We start from the raw sequence: 14,124 nt of genomic DNA, 5'->3' as shown, positions 1-14,124 counted from the left end.
ATTCTCACTGGCATAGGAAATGTAGCAATTAAATTACAACTAAACTTATAAACTGCAAACTCTCCTTCACTATTCATATATTAAATGATGGCTACCAAAATGCTATAACTCTCCCCAGGTTTAGAATACTATTTTGGGCATCCAGAAACAACCAGTATGTAAATACTGGCTTTAAGCAATGATATCTCATACTTAAGGGAAATAAATGAAACAAACCCATTAAAAGAGCCATATAAAATGTAGCTGAAAATCTTAATTGACTCTAAAATTGGCAAAATGATATAAGGAGTAGGAGTTTAGGTATTTTGCTCATGTTATGTATGAATTAATAGCTCTGATGGCTTTCAACATATATTTTATCCTTTGGTGATCAAAGTTTATTTTTTAACTTTTTAATTGAAATATAGTTGACATACAATATTATGTTAGTTTCAGGTGTACTACACAGTGATTTGACATTTACATACATTACAAAATGATCGTTACGATGAATCTAGTAACCATCTGTCTCCAAAGTTATTACAATATTATTGACCATATTCTTTAGGATGTATATTACATCCCTGGGGCTCATTTATTTTATAACTGGAAGTTTGTATCTTTTAATCCTCATCACTTATTTTGCCCACAGCACCCTCCTTCCCCCGAATCTGGCAACCACCCATTTGTTCTCTTTATCTATGAGTCTGTTTTCATTTTGCTTTTTTAGATCCCACATATAAGTGAGATCATATGATATTTGTCTTTGACTTACCTCACTTAGCATAATGCCCTATACATCCATCCATGTTGCTGCAAATGGCACAGTTTCATTCTTTTTTATGGCTAATATTCACATGGAAAAACTCGAACGAACTTTTTGGCCAACCCTATATATATATATATATATATATATATATATATATATATGTATGTATGTATGTATGTATGTGTGTGTGTATACACACATACACACCTTCTCTATCCATTCACCTACTGATGGGCACTTAGACTGCTTCTATATCTTACCTACTGTAAATAATGCTGCTATGAAGATAGCAGTGCATATATCTTTTCAAATCAGTGATTTTGTTTCTTCAGAAAAATACCCAGAAGTGGAATTGCTGGGTCATTTGGTTAATTCCACTTTCAGTTTCTTGAGGGGCCTCCATACTGTTCTCCATAGTGGCCGTACCAATTTACATTCCTACCAACAGCACAGGATGGTCCCCTTTTCTCCACATCCTCGCCAATACTTATTTGTTTTTGTTGTCTTTTTGATTACAGTCATTGTGACAGATGTGAGGGGCTATCTCACTGTGGTTTTGATTGGCATTTCCCTAATGATAGTGATGTTGAGCATCTTTTCATGTGCCTGTTGGCCATCTGTATGGCTTTTCTGGAAAAATGTCTATTCAGGTCCTCTGCCCATTTTTTTAACGGAATTTCTTTTTGATATTCAGTTGTATGAGTTCTTTATATATTTTGGATATGAACCTCTTATCACACATATCATTTGCAAATATCTCCTTCCACTCAGTAGGCTGCCTTTTCACTTGATAGACGGTTTCCTTTGCTGTGCAAAAGCGAGTGGGTCTAGGACCTGGGCTCCTTTCGAATTTCTCCCTCTGCCCTGGGACCCGGAGCACGTGAGATTTTGCATGTGCCCTCTAAGAGCACAGTCTCTCTATCCTCTAGCCCTCCAGCTCTCAAACGTAAGCTCTGCTTTTTAGAATCAGCCTGTTTATTAAAAGCCCTATTTTCAAAACCAGATGTCCTGGGGGCTCATCTTTCGGTGCAGAACTCCTGGGCTAGGAGCCCAACATGGGGCTCAGACCCCTCACTCCTTGGGGAGGACCTCTGTGCTTGTGATATTCCTCCCACTTGTGGGTCACTGACCTGGGGGTGTGAGTCCTGACTATACCGAGTCTCCACCCCTCCTGCGCATCTGTTGTGGCCTCTTCTTTGTATCTTTAGCCGGGGAAAATCTTTTCTGCTAGTCTTCGGCTCGTTTTCATAGATAATTACTCTGTAAATCGTTGTAATTTTGGTGTGCCCGTGGGAGGAGGTGAGTTTAGAGCCTTCCTTCTCCATCATCATGGGGAAGCTCTCCAAAATTTGTATTTAACTAGACAATATGCTATGGAAAATCTTACATATTTACAGATTAACCCAATTTCTGGTGAAAATAAGTTAAGAAAGATGAATTGTATAAATTTAACATAAAAAGCTTACTAATTCAGTGCTCTGAAGCTGGAAATTTGTACATTTAAGAGAATTCAGTTAAACTGGTAGCCCACACAATGAACAGTAGGGTATATGATCACTATCTGTGTATTCTTTCTCTCACTACTATGCGATTTTCCCCATAGGCCTTAAAGAAAGCAAACTGTAAAGGGCTTTTAAAAGATTTTGATGTGTTAAGGTCTGTCTTGAACTGTGGGGTATTCTCTATGCTATGGTAGCCCAAGGTTGAGCTCCAGAGGAATCTGGTTTGGTCCTTAATTAATCCAAGTTTGAAGGGACTTCTGAAGTCAGTTGAAAGGATTAGACCATTTTTAAAGTGAGACTGAGGCAGCACTGGTTGGGGTACAACCAGGAGAGGGATGGGGTGCACTGAACGCACAGGCCTCCTAACTCGGCACCGCCTTTGCTGTATTCCTCCTAAGATCATGTAGCTTTCCATTTACTCTTTAGCTTTTTACAGAAATGTCAAGAAGGCAGTCAACATATTCATACATATTATTTTCATGAAGTATTAACTATGTAACAGGAAAACAGGAAAACCATCTATGTATTTTATAGAGGCTATGAGAATAGAAAGCGTTTCATTACAATTAGCTTGAATTTAAATGGCTCTAGTTTCATAATCTAATGTTGCCAGAGTAGAATCTCCTAAAACAGTCTTTTAAGACCTTTTTACTTTTTTTTTTTTTAATCTTTGTTTTTATTTTACGAATTTATTTATTTATTTATTTTTGGCTGCGTTGGGTCTTCGTTGCTGCACACGGGCTTTCTCTAGTTGCGGCGAGTGGGGGCTACTCTTCGTTGTGGTGCGCAGGCTTCTCATTGCAGTGGCTTCTCTTGTTGCAGAGCATAGGCTCTAGGTGCACGGGCTCAGTAGTTGTGGCATGCGGGCTCAGTAGTTGTAGCTCACGGGCTCTAGAGTGCAGGCTCAGTAGTTGTGGTGCACGGGCTTAGTTGCTCCGCGGCATGTGGGATCTTCCTGGACCAGGGCTCAAACCCGCGTCCCCTGCATTGGCAGGCGGATTCTTAACCACTGCGCCACTAGGGAAACCCTACTTTTCTTTTAAGATGAGGATTTATAATGCTTATCTCTTCACAATTTAAATGATAGATCTATTTACTTTTCAACCAACATCCTTTAAAAAAATGAATTTATGTTGATGAATAAAGCAGCTTCTTTCTGGAGGAAAGGCAGGTATTCGACATGAAGAAAGGATAGTTTCTAACATTGTTTGTTGAGAAGTTCAGCAGATGCTTCCCTCTAGGCTGAGACTAGAATGCAGAATCCTCTCAGTGGCTTGCAATATTTACGAATTTGCCACATGGCAAATGAATATTCCTGTTCTTATAAAAATGTCAGTGCACAAACCATAAGGCAGCGATACATTAGTATTTACATTTATTTCATGTATGCAGTTTACACACTCACTATTGAACAAAATTGGAATGCAGACAAATATACAAATACCATAATAAGCATTATCAAATAAAATAACTGGCACTAGTGTTATAAGCATATTAATGGGCCTGGTGAGAAAAATGATGAAAGAAGACTGCAGCCCATGGCATTTTTCTTTTTATCAAAAGAAAAAGCTCTGTAGCACCATAATGGTAATACTTAAAAGAAACACATAAGATGGAATACTTTAACTGCTATCACTGAGGTTAGCCTGTTTTATTTAAGTGAATTATACTGGAAGTTAACAGTATAGGCAATATTTTGGCCAACTTCTGTTTATGTCAGCTGAACGTCTTCCATAAACAAAAGCAAAGGAAAATAAAGCCAGCCATATACAGACCCCTCCTTAGTACTTGGTACAAACTCTGCACCGTGCTTTGATTTCATGATTGGAGAAGATATACATGTGCTAAAAACTGAGGTTATGTAAAGTTATTCACTGAAGCCTGAGTGTGTCTTTGGTAGGCTAATACTTTTCAGCATTGTTATTGTTAATCATATTTATGTTTCTCTATCCTGTATTTTTCTACATAATCCAAGGTGGCTAGAGAGGACATTATGGAAAACAATACAGCAAAACCCTCAAACAAGTAGGCCCTTAAAATCTACTCTATTCTGAAGGCACCAAGAATCAGTGGGGTGCAAACTTCCCCTTAGTGAAAGGTGACTTTTTTGTAATACTTATAAACTAATGGAATTTTATTTTGCAGTTTTATATATTTTATTTGGTGCTGTCAGTATACTTAATTACCTACTTTTACACTTTTCTTCTAAGATGGCAACAATATACAAGATATATAGGGGACCAGGTATTTCTATTTCAAAGTTGTGCAAAAACTGCCACAATCTTGCTCAAAGTGTCTAAGTATCCAAATGGTAGCAAATGGGCTGCATTAAGCTGTATATATCCACACTGCATATGAAGAAAAAAATGAAATTTATGCCCAGTTATGAATAGAAATGTTACAAAGTATATCATATACTGAGAGTAACCTGCAAGGTTCTTTAAACAGTATCTTTTAGTGGTTTCAATAAAATGTCACTAACCACTTAGCCCTAAGCCTCAAGTTCTCTTCATAAGAATGCTGTAGAACTGCATTAGTATTTTATATTGATTATAAATTAAGCCAAATTTCTATCTAAATACACAAGTATGTGCTTCAAGCAATGTTTTGTGGCAAACACACAAAACATAATTCTCTTAAGAATTACTGTCCTTACAATAATGCACTTTTAAAGCCTTCATTTCATAGTTTGGTAATTAAGATCCACATGAAACACAATGCGTTGCTGAACACAGAAAATGTATCTGCATTATGATTATGTAACCCAGCATTTGCTGGCAACTTGAAACTTAAAATAGTCACGTGTAGTTCAGCCAGCTCCAAACAAGGTTTTTCAAGTGGTAATTATTTTGCAGCATTTATAGGTCTATATATCAGTCTGAATTGCAACTTTTAATTCCATTGTCTGATGTGAGTGGTTGTTATTTGCTTCTTTTAGTGCACTGCCAAAATATAAATCAATATTGGTTTTTATTCCACTGTTACCATGTTCTTCAGCAATATGATTCAACTGCGGAACTTCTGAACATGAAGCAGTTTTAGTAAGCACAGAAATGCTACATTGATGGGGGGAATTTTCCAGACGGTCGTTTTCTACCTCAGGAAGAACGTTAACAGTAGCAAAGCGGGTGTGATAATCAGTGGAACCATGACTACAAGAAGTTTTCATGCTTTCTAGGTCAGAACAACTAAATTCAGAAAAATGACTAGAGTGGGAATCTGCTACAGAAGGCATGCTGTCACTGAGGGATGGCGCCTCAAATTCACTTGAGTTCGTGCTCTGCTGTTCTAACAACTGGGCATCCATGTCCTCTCTGGTCTCGTTTATCTTCATGTTACTCTTTTTCCTCAATTTACCACTTTTTGATTTCTTTCCTGCTGCTGCTTCTTTGGACCACTTGGTGGCACTGGATTTACCTTCAGGCAAGCCACTGGACGAACCCCCAGGATGACTTCGGGTGGCACTGCCATCCTCCACACTGCTGCTTCCACTGTTGTGCCTGAATTTGGATGGCTTTGACTCGATATCTACCTGAACCTCCATACTGTTGCCTTCTCTGGAACATAAGAGTAACACATATAAATTTCTGACTTCCTCTTTTTAAAAAAAAAAATGCAAATGACAGCAAAGGGGGAGAGGCTTCTGTGTGAAAACTTCAAAGACTATATAAAAGCTATTAGAACAAATTAATGCAGGATACATTCTACTAATAGAAAAAAGTTGCTTGAAATAAGAGGACTATCTTTAAAATAATACTTCAATTTAAAATAAATAAAACAGAAGCAACTACACTCATTGCTTATGCTATTCCAGGTACTATGCTACCTTCTCCATTTTTTTTTCAGAACAGTTGTATTGAGATATAATTTGCATATCATAAAATTCACCTGTTTAAAGTGCACAATTCAGTGGTTTATAGTATATTCACAGAGTTTGCAACCATCACCACTATTGAACTTCAGAACATTTTCATCATCCCCAAAAGAAACCCATTAGCAGCCAGTTCCCATTCTTCCCTCCCCCCAAACCCTAGCAACCACTAACCTACTTTCTGTCTCTATGGATCTGCCTATTCTGGACATCTCACCACTTTCTTTTTGCAGAGAACCTAATAGTAGATAACCATTATTCACAATAATTTTGCCTAATGACAGGGATAATTCTTTACAAATTAATTTAAAAAGTACTTCTGACTTGATAACAATTTTTTCCTTACTTGTCCAATGGGATGTAGGAATTCAGAATGGATCCTGCCATTGCCTTGGTGCTGGCATTATCACTAACTGTTCCCAAACTGACTGTGCCAGATTCTCCACTTAGACTGTACCGTTCTTTCTGTACATCTGCTTGTACTTCCAACCTTAAAGAGAGGGGTATTAGAAAAAGAAAATTACATATAATATCAACAGTACTATAATACGAGAATGTATCTTTAAATAATTTAGTAACAAGAAGCTATTTTAGAAACAACTATAAACATTATTTTTTTAAGTTTCCTTTTATTTGATTATTCAAATTCTACTGCAGCACATTGAACAGTACCAGCCAACCAGATAAAATGGTAAAATTAGCTGTTTGCCAAGTAAGGTAATAACAGAGTAATACAAAAAGAACATAAAGGATTTTAACTTAAACATGCTTCAATATTCTTACTTATGAGGTGGTGCTTTGCTTGCCACGCTTCAGTGCAAAACACCAAATCGGAACACATTAAAAACCATTCTACCTGACAAATCAGTGACTCAAAAAATCCTGGGCATCTATGTATTAAAAATGGTTCCAAATTTAACACCTGACTCTTTAAAAAAGACATAATAGGGACGTCCCTGGTGGCGTGGTGGTTAAGAATCTGCCTGCCAACACAGGGGATACGGGTTCGAGCCCTGGTCCGGGAAGATCCCACATGCCGCAGAACAACTAAGCCCGTGCACCGCAACTACTGAGCCTGCACTCTAGAGCCTGCGAGCCACAACTATTGAAGCCCGTGCACCTAGAGCCCGTGCGCTGCAACAAGAGAAGCCACCGCAGTGAGAAGACCATGCACTACAACAAAGAGTAGCCCCCGCTCCCCACAACTAGAGAAAGCCCGCCTGCAGCAGCAGACCCAACGCAGCCAAAAATAAATAAATAAATTTATCAAAAAAAGAGACATAATATACACCACTATAACTTAAGAGTTTGTGTTTAAAAGCACACTACCTAAAAATAAGATAAATATAACTGATTTATCTTTTAATTCATGTACTCTCCCCTACGTTTAGAAAAACCCCCAAAGCTAATAAACAGAAGTAAAGAAAAGTGAATTAAAGAGGAAACAAGAGAACATAAAAATGCTTTAACTTATCCTACTTATCTACATGGATTTGGGTAAAAGACTTCGTGAGAATTAAATAACCATTAATACATAAAAGGACCCAGGCAGACTCTCTTGGCCTCAGTTCGTGCATTTCCGGATATCCTGACTCCACCTGCTCCGCCAGGCTTCAGCCAGTGTCTCATTTCCTAACAGCTGTGGCCACCTCCAGAGGTAAGGTCCAAGCTTAATCACTGCCTTTACAGTATTCACCGAAGCAGCTCCAGCACTGTCTCATAACATAACATCTGACAAGTGCAGTGAAAAAAATGGCATAATGTTATCCCTTAGACTTGGTTTTTACCTCATCAAATCTCCTTCCTCACTGTGTACCACTAAATTTCAGTTTTTGAAACCTTACTGTTTGCAACCCTGACACAGTAGGATTATATGTCATCATCATGCTTTGTGTTCAAAACTCTCCTCATCTATAATAATTAATAATTTGTAGTTAAGGCAAAAACAAAACAAAACAAAGCACAGCACAGCCTTCTCACCTGTGAAAGCAGTTTACCATGGCACTTCCTGACAGACTCCCGGTGATGCTGGCCCCAGCGAGAGCCATGGTGCTGGCCGTCTCACTCAGGTTGTCCCGGATGGCTCCTATTCGGTCCATGTGGCTTCCACTTGCACTCAAACTGCCCGTCAAACCACCAACACTTCCCTCCCCTATGCTAGGGTTGTGTCTTGCTTCTGCTACTGAAGTTGTGTCTAAATGCAAATATGTCAAAGAAATTAAATAAGTGTGATTATTGATTTCCCTCTCCATAAAGTCTGCCATGATTTCAGATAGGACATATTTTCATATTAAGTATAAAACATACACAGGAATAGAAAAGGTGTCTGCAGTCAGGGACACATAACATAACCGTGGGATAAGAGTAAAGGGAAATATCTCACAGGGTAAAGTTGGATTAAGGACGCCCTCAGTTTTAAATGATCACTACAGGCATACCTTGGAGATATGTATTGTGGGTTTGGTTCCAGACCATGGCAATAAAGCAAATATAACAATAAAGTGAGTCACATGAATTTCTGGGTTTTCCAATGCATATAAAAGTTATGTTTACACTATACTAAAGTGTGCAATAGCATTAGGTCTAAAAAAATGTACATACAGTGATTAAAAAATACTTTATTGCTAAAAAAAATGCTAACCATCATCTGACAACTCAGGGTTGCCACAAGCCTTCAATCTGCAAAAAATGTAATTAGCTGCAAAGTGCAATAAAATGAAGTATGCCTGTACTTTACAAAAAAATTGAGAAGATTAAGGAATTCTATAAGGAACCTGATGGTTGAAGAATTTAGCTGACTTTGAGAAAAATTATGTGACAGTTTTCAATAAGGGTGTCATTTAAAGAGCTCAGTATTCTCTAGGTCAATAAGAATGGGCCAAAAGTTGACTTCTTGATATATTCCACAGTTCTGACTGTCTACAAGCTATTTCAAGATCGGATACCACTATATTCCAATCTTACAGTACTTTTCACAGGCTTTATATTGGAGGATTTATTTATTTGCTCCAATATTTGAGTTCCTATTATATAACCCAACTCTGTTTCTAAGTACTGGGGACACAGTGGATCAAAGAGACGAACAACCTGCCCTCAAAAAGCTTACATTCTAGCTGGGGAGAGCAATAAATAAAATTATATGGTGATAAATGCTATGAGAAAAAATAAAGCAGAGTAAAGGGGAGAGAGAGTGATGAGGAGTGCAGGTGCGTGTGTGCACACGCAAGCGCCTGTGTACTGTTTTATACAGTATGATCAGAGAAGACCTCTCGGATAAGTAACACCTGTAGAGACTCAAAGGAAGTGAAGAGGTGAGCCATGAAATTATCTGGGGGAAGAGTATTCCAGGCAGAGGAAACTGCAAGTTTAAAAGCCTATAAGTGGAAGTATGTTTGGCATCCTCAACATTAAGGACAGGTGGTACAAGGGAAGGGTTCAGAGATGTAGCTCAGGAAAGACCAGAGGGGGACTTATGGGCCATGGTAGGGACTGTGGATTCCATCCCCCTGCCCCCGGTACAGTTAGAAGCATTGGGAGAATTCTGAACACAAGTTAGATCTAACTTATGTTTTAGAAATATCATTATGTGGAATGGTGAGTGGAAGCTGAAAGCTGATGGATCACTTAAGAGGCTATTACTATAACCCAGGATAAAAGGGAGTAGCTTGGACTAGTGGAATAGCAGTAGGGATGGTGAGAAATGGTGGAATTATGGCTAAATACTGAAGGAAGCAGCAGAACTTGCTGACGGATCAGACGTAGGGTAACAAGGGAGAAGGGAGAGTCATCATCAGCAAAGGTTCTGGCACAGCAACAGCAAGAATGAAGAGGCTACTTAACAAGGGAAGGATGACTGAGAGGAAAACAGGTTTTAGAGTGAAGAGTCTGGTTACAGAGAAGTTAAGCTTGGAATTCTTGTTAGACGTTCCGGTGCCGCTTAGGTAGAAGAGTTAGATATACAAATTGAAGTTTAGAGGACAGTTCTAGCCTAAACATAAACTGAAGAGTGGTTTGTCTATATATTATTTAACAGAGGAGATTACCTAGGGAGTGAGTGTAGATAAAGAAGAGAAATCTGAGAACTGAGAGCCCTAGGAAACTCCAAAATTTAGAGGTTAGGAGAGGAAAATGAACCAGCAAAGAAAACTGAGAAGGAGTGGCCAGGAGATATGATGAGATGAGAAGTGGTTATCCAGAAAACAAGTACAGAAAATGTTTTACGAAGGAGGGCATGCTCTACCATGTCAGGTGTACTGTTACAGTAAGGTGAAAATCAAGAATTGACCACTATATTTAGTAACATGGAGGTGACTGGTGACTCTGCTTTGGTGGAGTGGTAGAGAGGAAATTTTGGAATGGAAGGGACCAAAATCTGATTGGAGTGAGTTCAAGAGAACGGGAGGTAAGGAAGAGAACATTATCTTTGCACATATGCCTCATTACAGGCAAACCTCAGTTTATTGTGCTTCAAAGATACTGTGCTGGGACTTCCCTGGTGGCGCAGTAGTTAAGAATCCACCTGCCAATGCAGGGGACACGTATTCGAGCCCTGGTCCGGGAAGAGCCCACACGCCGTGGAGCAACTAAGCCCACGCGCCAGAACTACTGAAGCCCGCGCGCCTAGAGCCCGTGCTCCATAACAAGAGAAACCACCGCAATGAGAAGCCCGTGCACCACAACGAAGAGTAGCCCCCGCTCGCTGCAATTAGACAAAGCCCGCGCGCAGCACCAAAGACCCAACACAGCCAAAAATAAATAAATTAATTTAAAAAAAAAAAAGAAAAAAAGATACTGTATGTTTTGTTTTTTAAACAAGTGAAAGGTTTGTGACAACCCTGCTTTAAGCAAGTCTATCAGCGCCATTTTCCCAACATCATTTGCTCACTTTGCGTCTGTGTCACATTTTGGTAATTCTTGGAATACTGCAAACTTTTTCATTATTATTATATTTGTTATGGCGATCTGTGATCAGTGACCTTTCATGTTACTGTTGTCATTGTTTTGGGGTGCCATGAACTGCACCCATATATGACAGCTAACTTAACTGATAAATGTGTACGTGTTCTGACCACTCCACCAATGGGCTGTTCCCCCATCTCTCTCCCTTCTCCTCGGGCCTCCCTATTCCCTAAGACACAACAATATTGAAATTAGGCCAATTAATAACCCTACAATGGCCTCTTAAATGTTTAAGTGAAAAGAAGAATTGCACATCTCTCACTTTAAATCAGAAGGTAGAAATGATTAAGCTTAGTGAGGAAGGTACATCGAAGGCCAGGGCAGGCTGAAAGGCTAGGCCTTCTGTGCCATTTAGCCAAGCTGTGAACGCAAAGGAAAAGTCTTGAAAGAAATTAAAAGTCCTACTCCAGTGAACACGTTAATGATAAGAAAGCGAAACCGCCTATTGCTGATATGGAGAAAGCTGTAGTCGTTTGGATAGAAGATCAGAACAGCCACAACATTCCCTCAAGCCAAAGCCTAATCCAGAACAAGGCCCTAACTGTCTTTAATTCTACAAAGGCTGAGAGAGGTGAGGACACTGCAGAAGAAAAGTTTGAAGCTAGCAGAGTTGGTTCATGAGCTTTAAGGAGAGAAGCCATCTCCATAACATAAAAATGCAAGGTGAAGCAGCAAGTGCTGATGTAGAAGCTGCAGCAAGTTATCCAGAAGATCTAGTTAAGATGCTTAATGAAGGTAGCTACACTAAATAACAGATTTTTAATACAGATGAAACACCTTATATTGGAAGAAGATGCTGTCCAGGACTCTCATAGCTAGAGAGGAGAAGTCAGTGGCTGGCTTTGAAGCTTCAAAGGACAGGATGACCCTCTTATCAGGGGCCAGTGCAGCTGGTGACTTGAAGTTGAAGCCAATGCTCATTTACCATTCCAAAAATCCTAGGGCCCTTAGGAATTAGGCTAAATCTACTCTGCTTGTGCTCTATAAATGGAACAACAAATCCTGGATGACAGCACATCTATTTACAACATAGCTTACTGAATATTTTAAGCCCACTATTGAGACCTACTGCTCAGGAAAAAAAAGATTCCTTTCAAAATATTACTGGTTCATTGACAATGCACCTGGTGACCCAAGAGCTCTGATGGAGATGTAGGACAAGATTAATGTTTTCATGCCCGCAAACATAACACCCATTCTGCAGCCCACAGATCAAGAAGTCATTTCAAATTTCAAGTCTTATGATTTAAGAAATACATTCTGTAAGGCTATAGCTGCCACAGACAATGAGTCCTCTGATGAATCTGGACAAAGTAAATTGAAAACCTTCTGGAAAGGATTCACCATTCTAGATGCCATTAAGAACATTCACAGTTTCATGGGAAGTGGTCAAAATATCGACATTAACAGGAGTTGGAAAGAAGCTGATTCCAACTGTCATGGATGACTCTGAGGGGTTCAAGACTTCAGTGGAGAAGGTAACTACAGATGTGGTGGAAAGAGCAAGAGAACTAGAAGTGCAGCCTGAAGATGTGACTGAACTGCTGCAATCTCATGATAAAACTTTCATGAATGAGTAGTTGCTCCTGATGGATAAGCAAAGAAGGTGGTTTCTTGAGATAGAATCTACTCCTGTCGAAGACGCTATGAAGACTGTTGAAATGACAACAAAGGATGTAGAATATTACATAAATTTAGTTGATAAAGCAGTGGCAGGACTTGAGAGGACTGACTCCAATTTTGAAAGAAGTTCTACTGTGGGTAAAATGCTACCAAACTGCATTGCATGTGAAATCATTCATGAAAGGAAGAGCCAATTGATACGGCAAACTTCACTGTTGTCGTATTTTAAGAAATTCCCACAGCCACCCCAGCCTTCAGTAACCACCACCCTGATCAGTCAGCAGCCACCAACATCTGGTGTACTCTAGCCACCTAAAGTACTCTAGCCACCTCCACTGGCAGAAAGATTATGATTTGCTGAAGGCTCACATGATGATTAAAATTTTTTAGCAATAAAGTATTTTTAAATTAAGGTAGATACTTAATATACAGTAGTGTAAACATAACTTTTATATGCAGTGGGAAACCCAAAAATTCATGTCTTGCTTTATTGTGATATTTGCTTTATTGTGGTGGTCTGGAACCGAACCTACAACATCTCCAAGGTATGCCTGTACTTCCCTAAGACAATTTCTTTAATGAGAACTGTGGGAATTTCTTTAACAAGAACACGCACATTTTAAAAAGTTTATTAACTTGTACTCCTAATGGTAGTCTATGAGGGCCTTTGTATGTTCCAGTTTTTGTTATAATTCCTATTTCTTTGAATAACATTAGGTTCAAGATATTTTCTACTCATTGGGCATCTGCATTTCTTCTTTTATGAGCTGCAGTTCTCTTCTGTCCTTTTATTATTGACTTGTAACATTTTACACAAAATTAAAGTCTAGAATTTCTAAGACATTACATTTCCCTCGGAGGTTATAGGTACCCAGAACCATTCCACCCTCTTTCATCCATTCACCTTTCCTCAGCAGCTCATTTCTCTGATGTACTTCTGGGTGAATACTATTAGGGCTAGTAAGAGAGCAATGGGAATTCTGACTTGCATGTTACCTATAGCCTTACACTATTACTACTAGTAAGTACATTTTCTTCCTTTGCTGAAAGGACTTACCTACAGCTGTGTTTGTCCCACCAACATTTATATCATTTTCATCATCAAATTCAATCCTGACTCCTTTTCCATTGCCTGCTGAGACTCCACAACCTCCGCTTCGACAGAGAGAAATCGGAACAACACCATAGACATAAGCTAACATAATAGGAACACCAATACCTAAAGAGGAATTAAATTGGTCATTACAAACCAAAAAATAAATTACAGAAACACACATTTCAGAAAGTCTTTTCAAGAGAAGGTGTACAGGAGAAAAGTGTTAGGGTTCTGCAACTCTTGCCAAAAGCGGATTTACCCAACTATTAAAGGATGCAAGCAGATTCAAAGCTTCTAGCCTCAGGTGACACATATGAGGTTAAAA

General features: G+C 39.0%; 1 protein-coding gene across 1 annotated transcript in view; it reads right to left on the bottom strand.

The window, feature by feature from the left end:
- Positions 1-3,608: 3,608 nt before the first annotated feature.
- Positions 3,609-14,124, bottom strand: part of RNF19A (ring finger protein 19A, RBR E3 ubiquitin protein ligase) — a 64,790-nt gene continuing 54,274 nt past the window's right edge. The window contains exons 7-10 of the mRNA XM_028164300.2: positions 13,761-13,922; positions 8,102-8,315; positions 6,468-6,611; positions 3,609-5,807 (exon numbers count right to left, since the gene is read on the bottom strand). Coding sequence (XP_028020101.2) covers positions 5,117-5,807; positions 6,468-6,611; positions 8,102-8,315; positions 13,761-13,922 — 1,211 coding nt within the window. The 3' untranslated portion in view covers positions 3,609-5,116. The remainder of the gene's footprint in view (positions 5,808-6,467; positions 6,612-8,101; positions 8,316-13,760; positions 13,923-14,124) is intronic.

This window comes from Balaenoptera acutorostrata, chromosome 17 (assembly GCF_949987535.1).
Source record: "Balaenoptera acutorostrata chromosome 17, mBalAcu1.1, whole genome shotgun sequence".
Taxonomy (NCBI): Eukaryota; Metazoa; Chordata; class Mammalia; order Artiodactyla; family Balaenopteridae; genus Balaenoptera; species Balaenoptera acutorostrata.
Note: the sequence above shows the minus strand (reverse complement) of the source record. Positions and strands in the feature narration are given on the sequence as shown.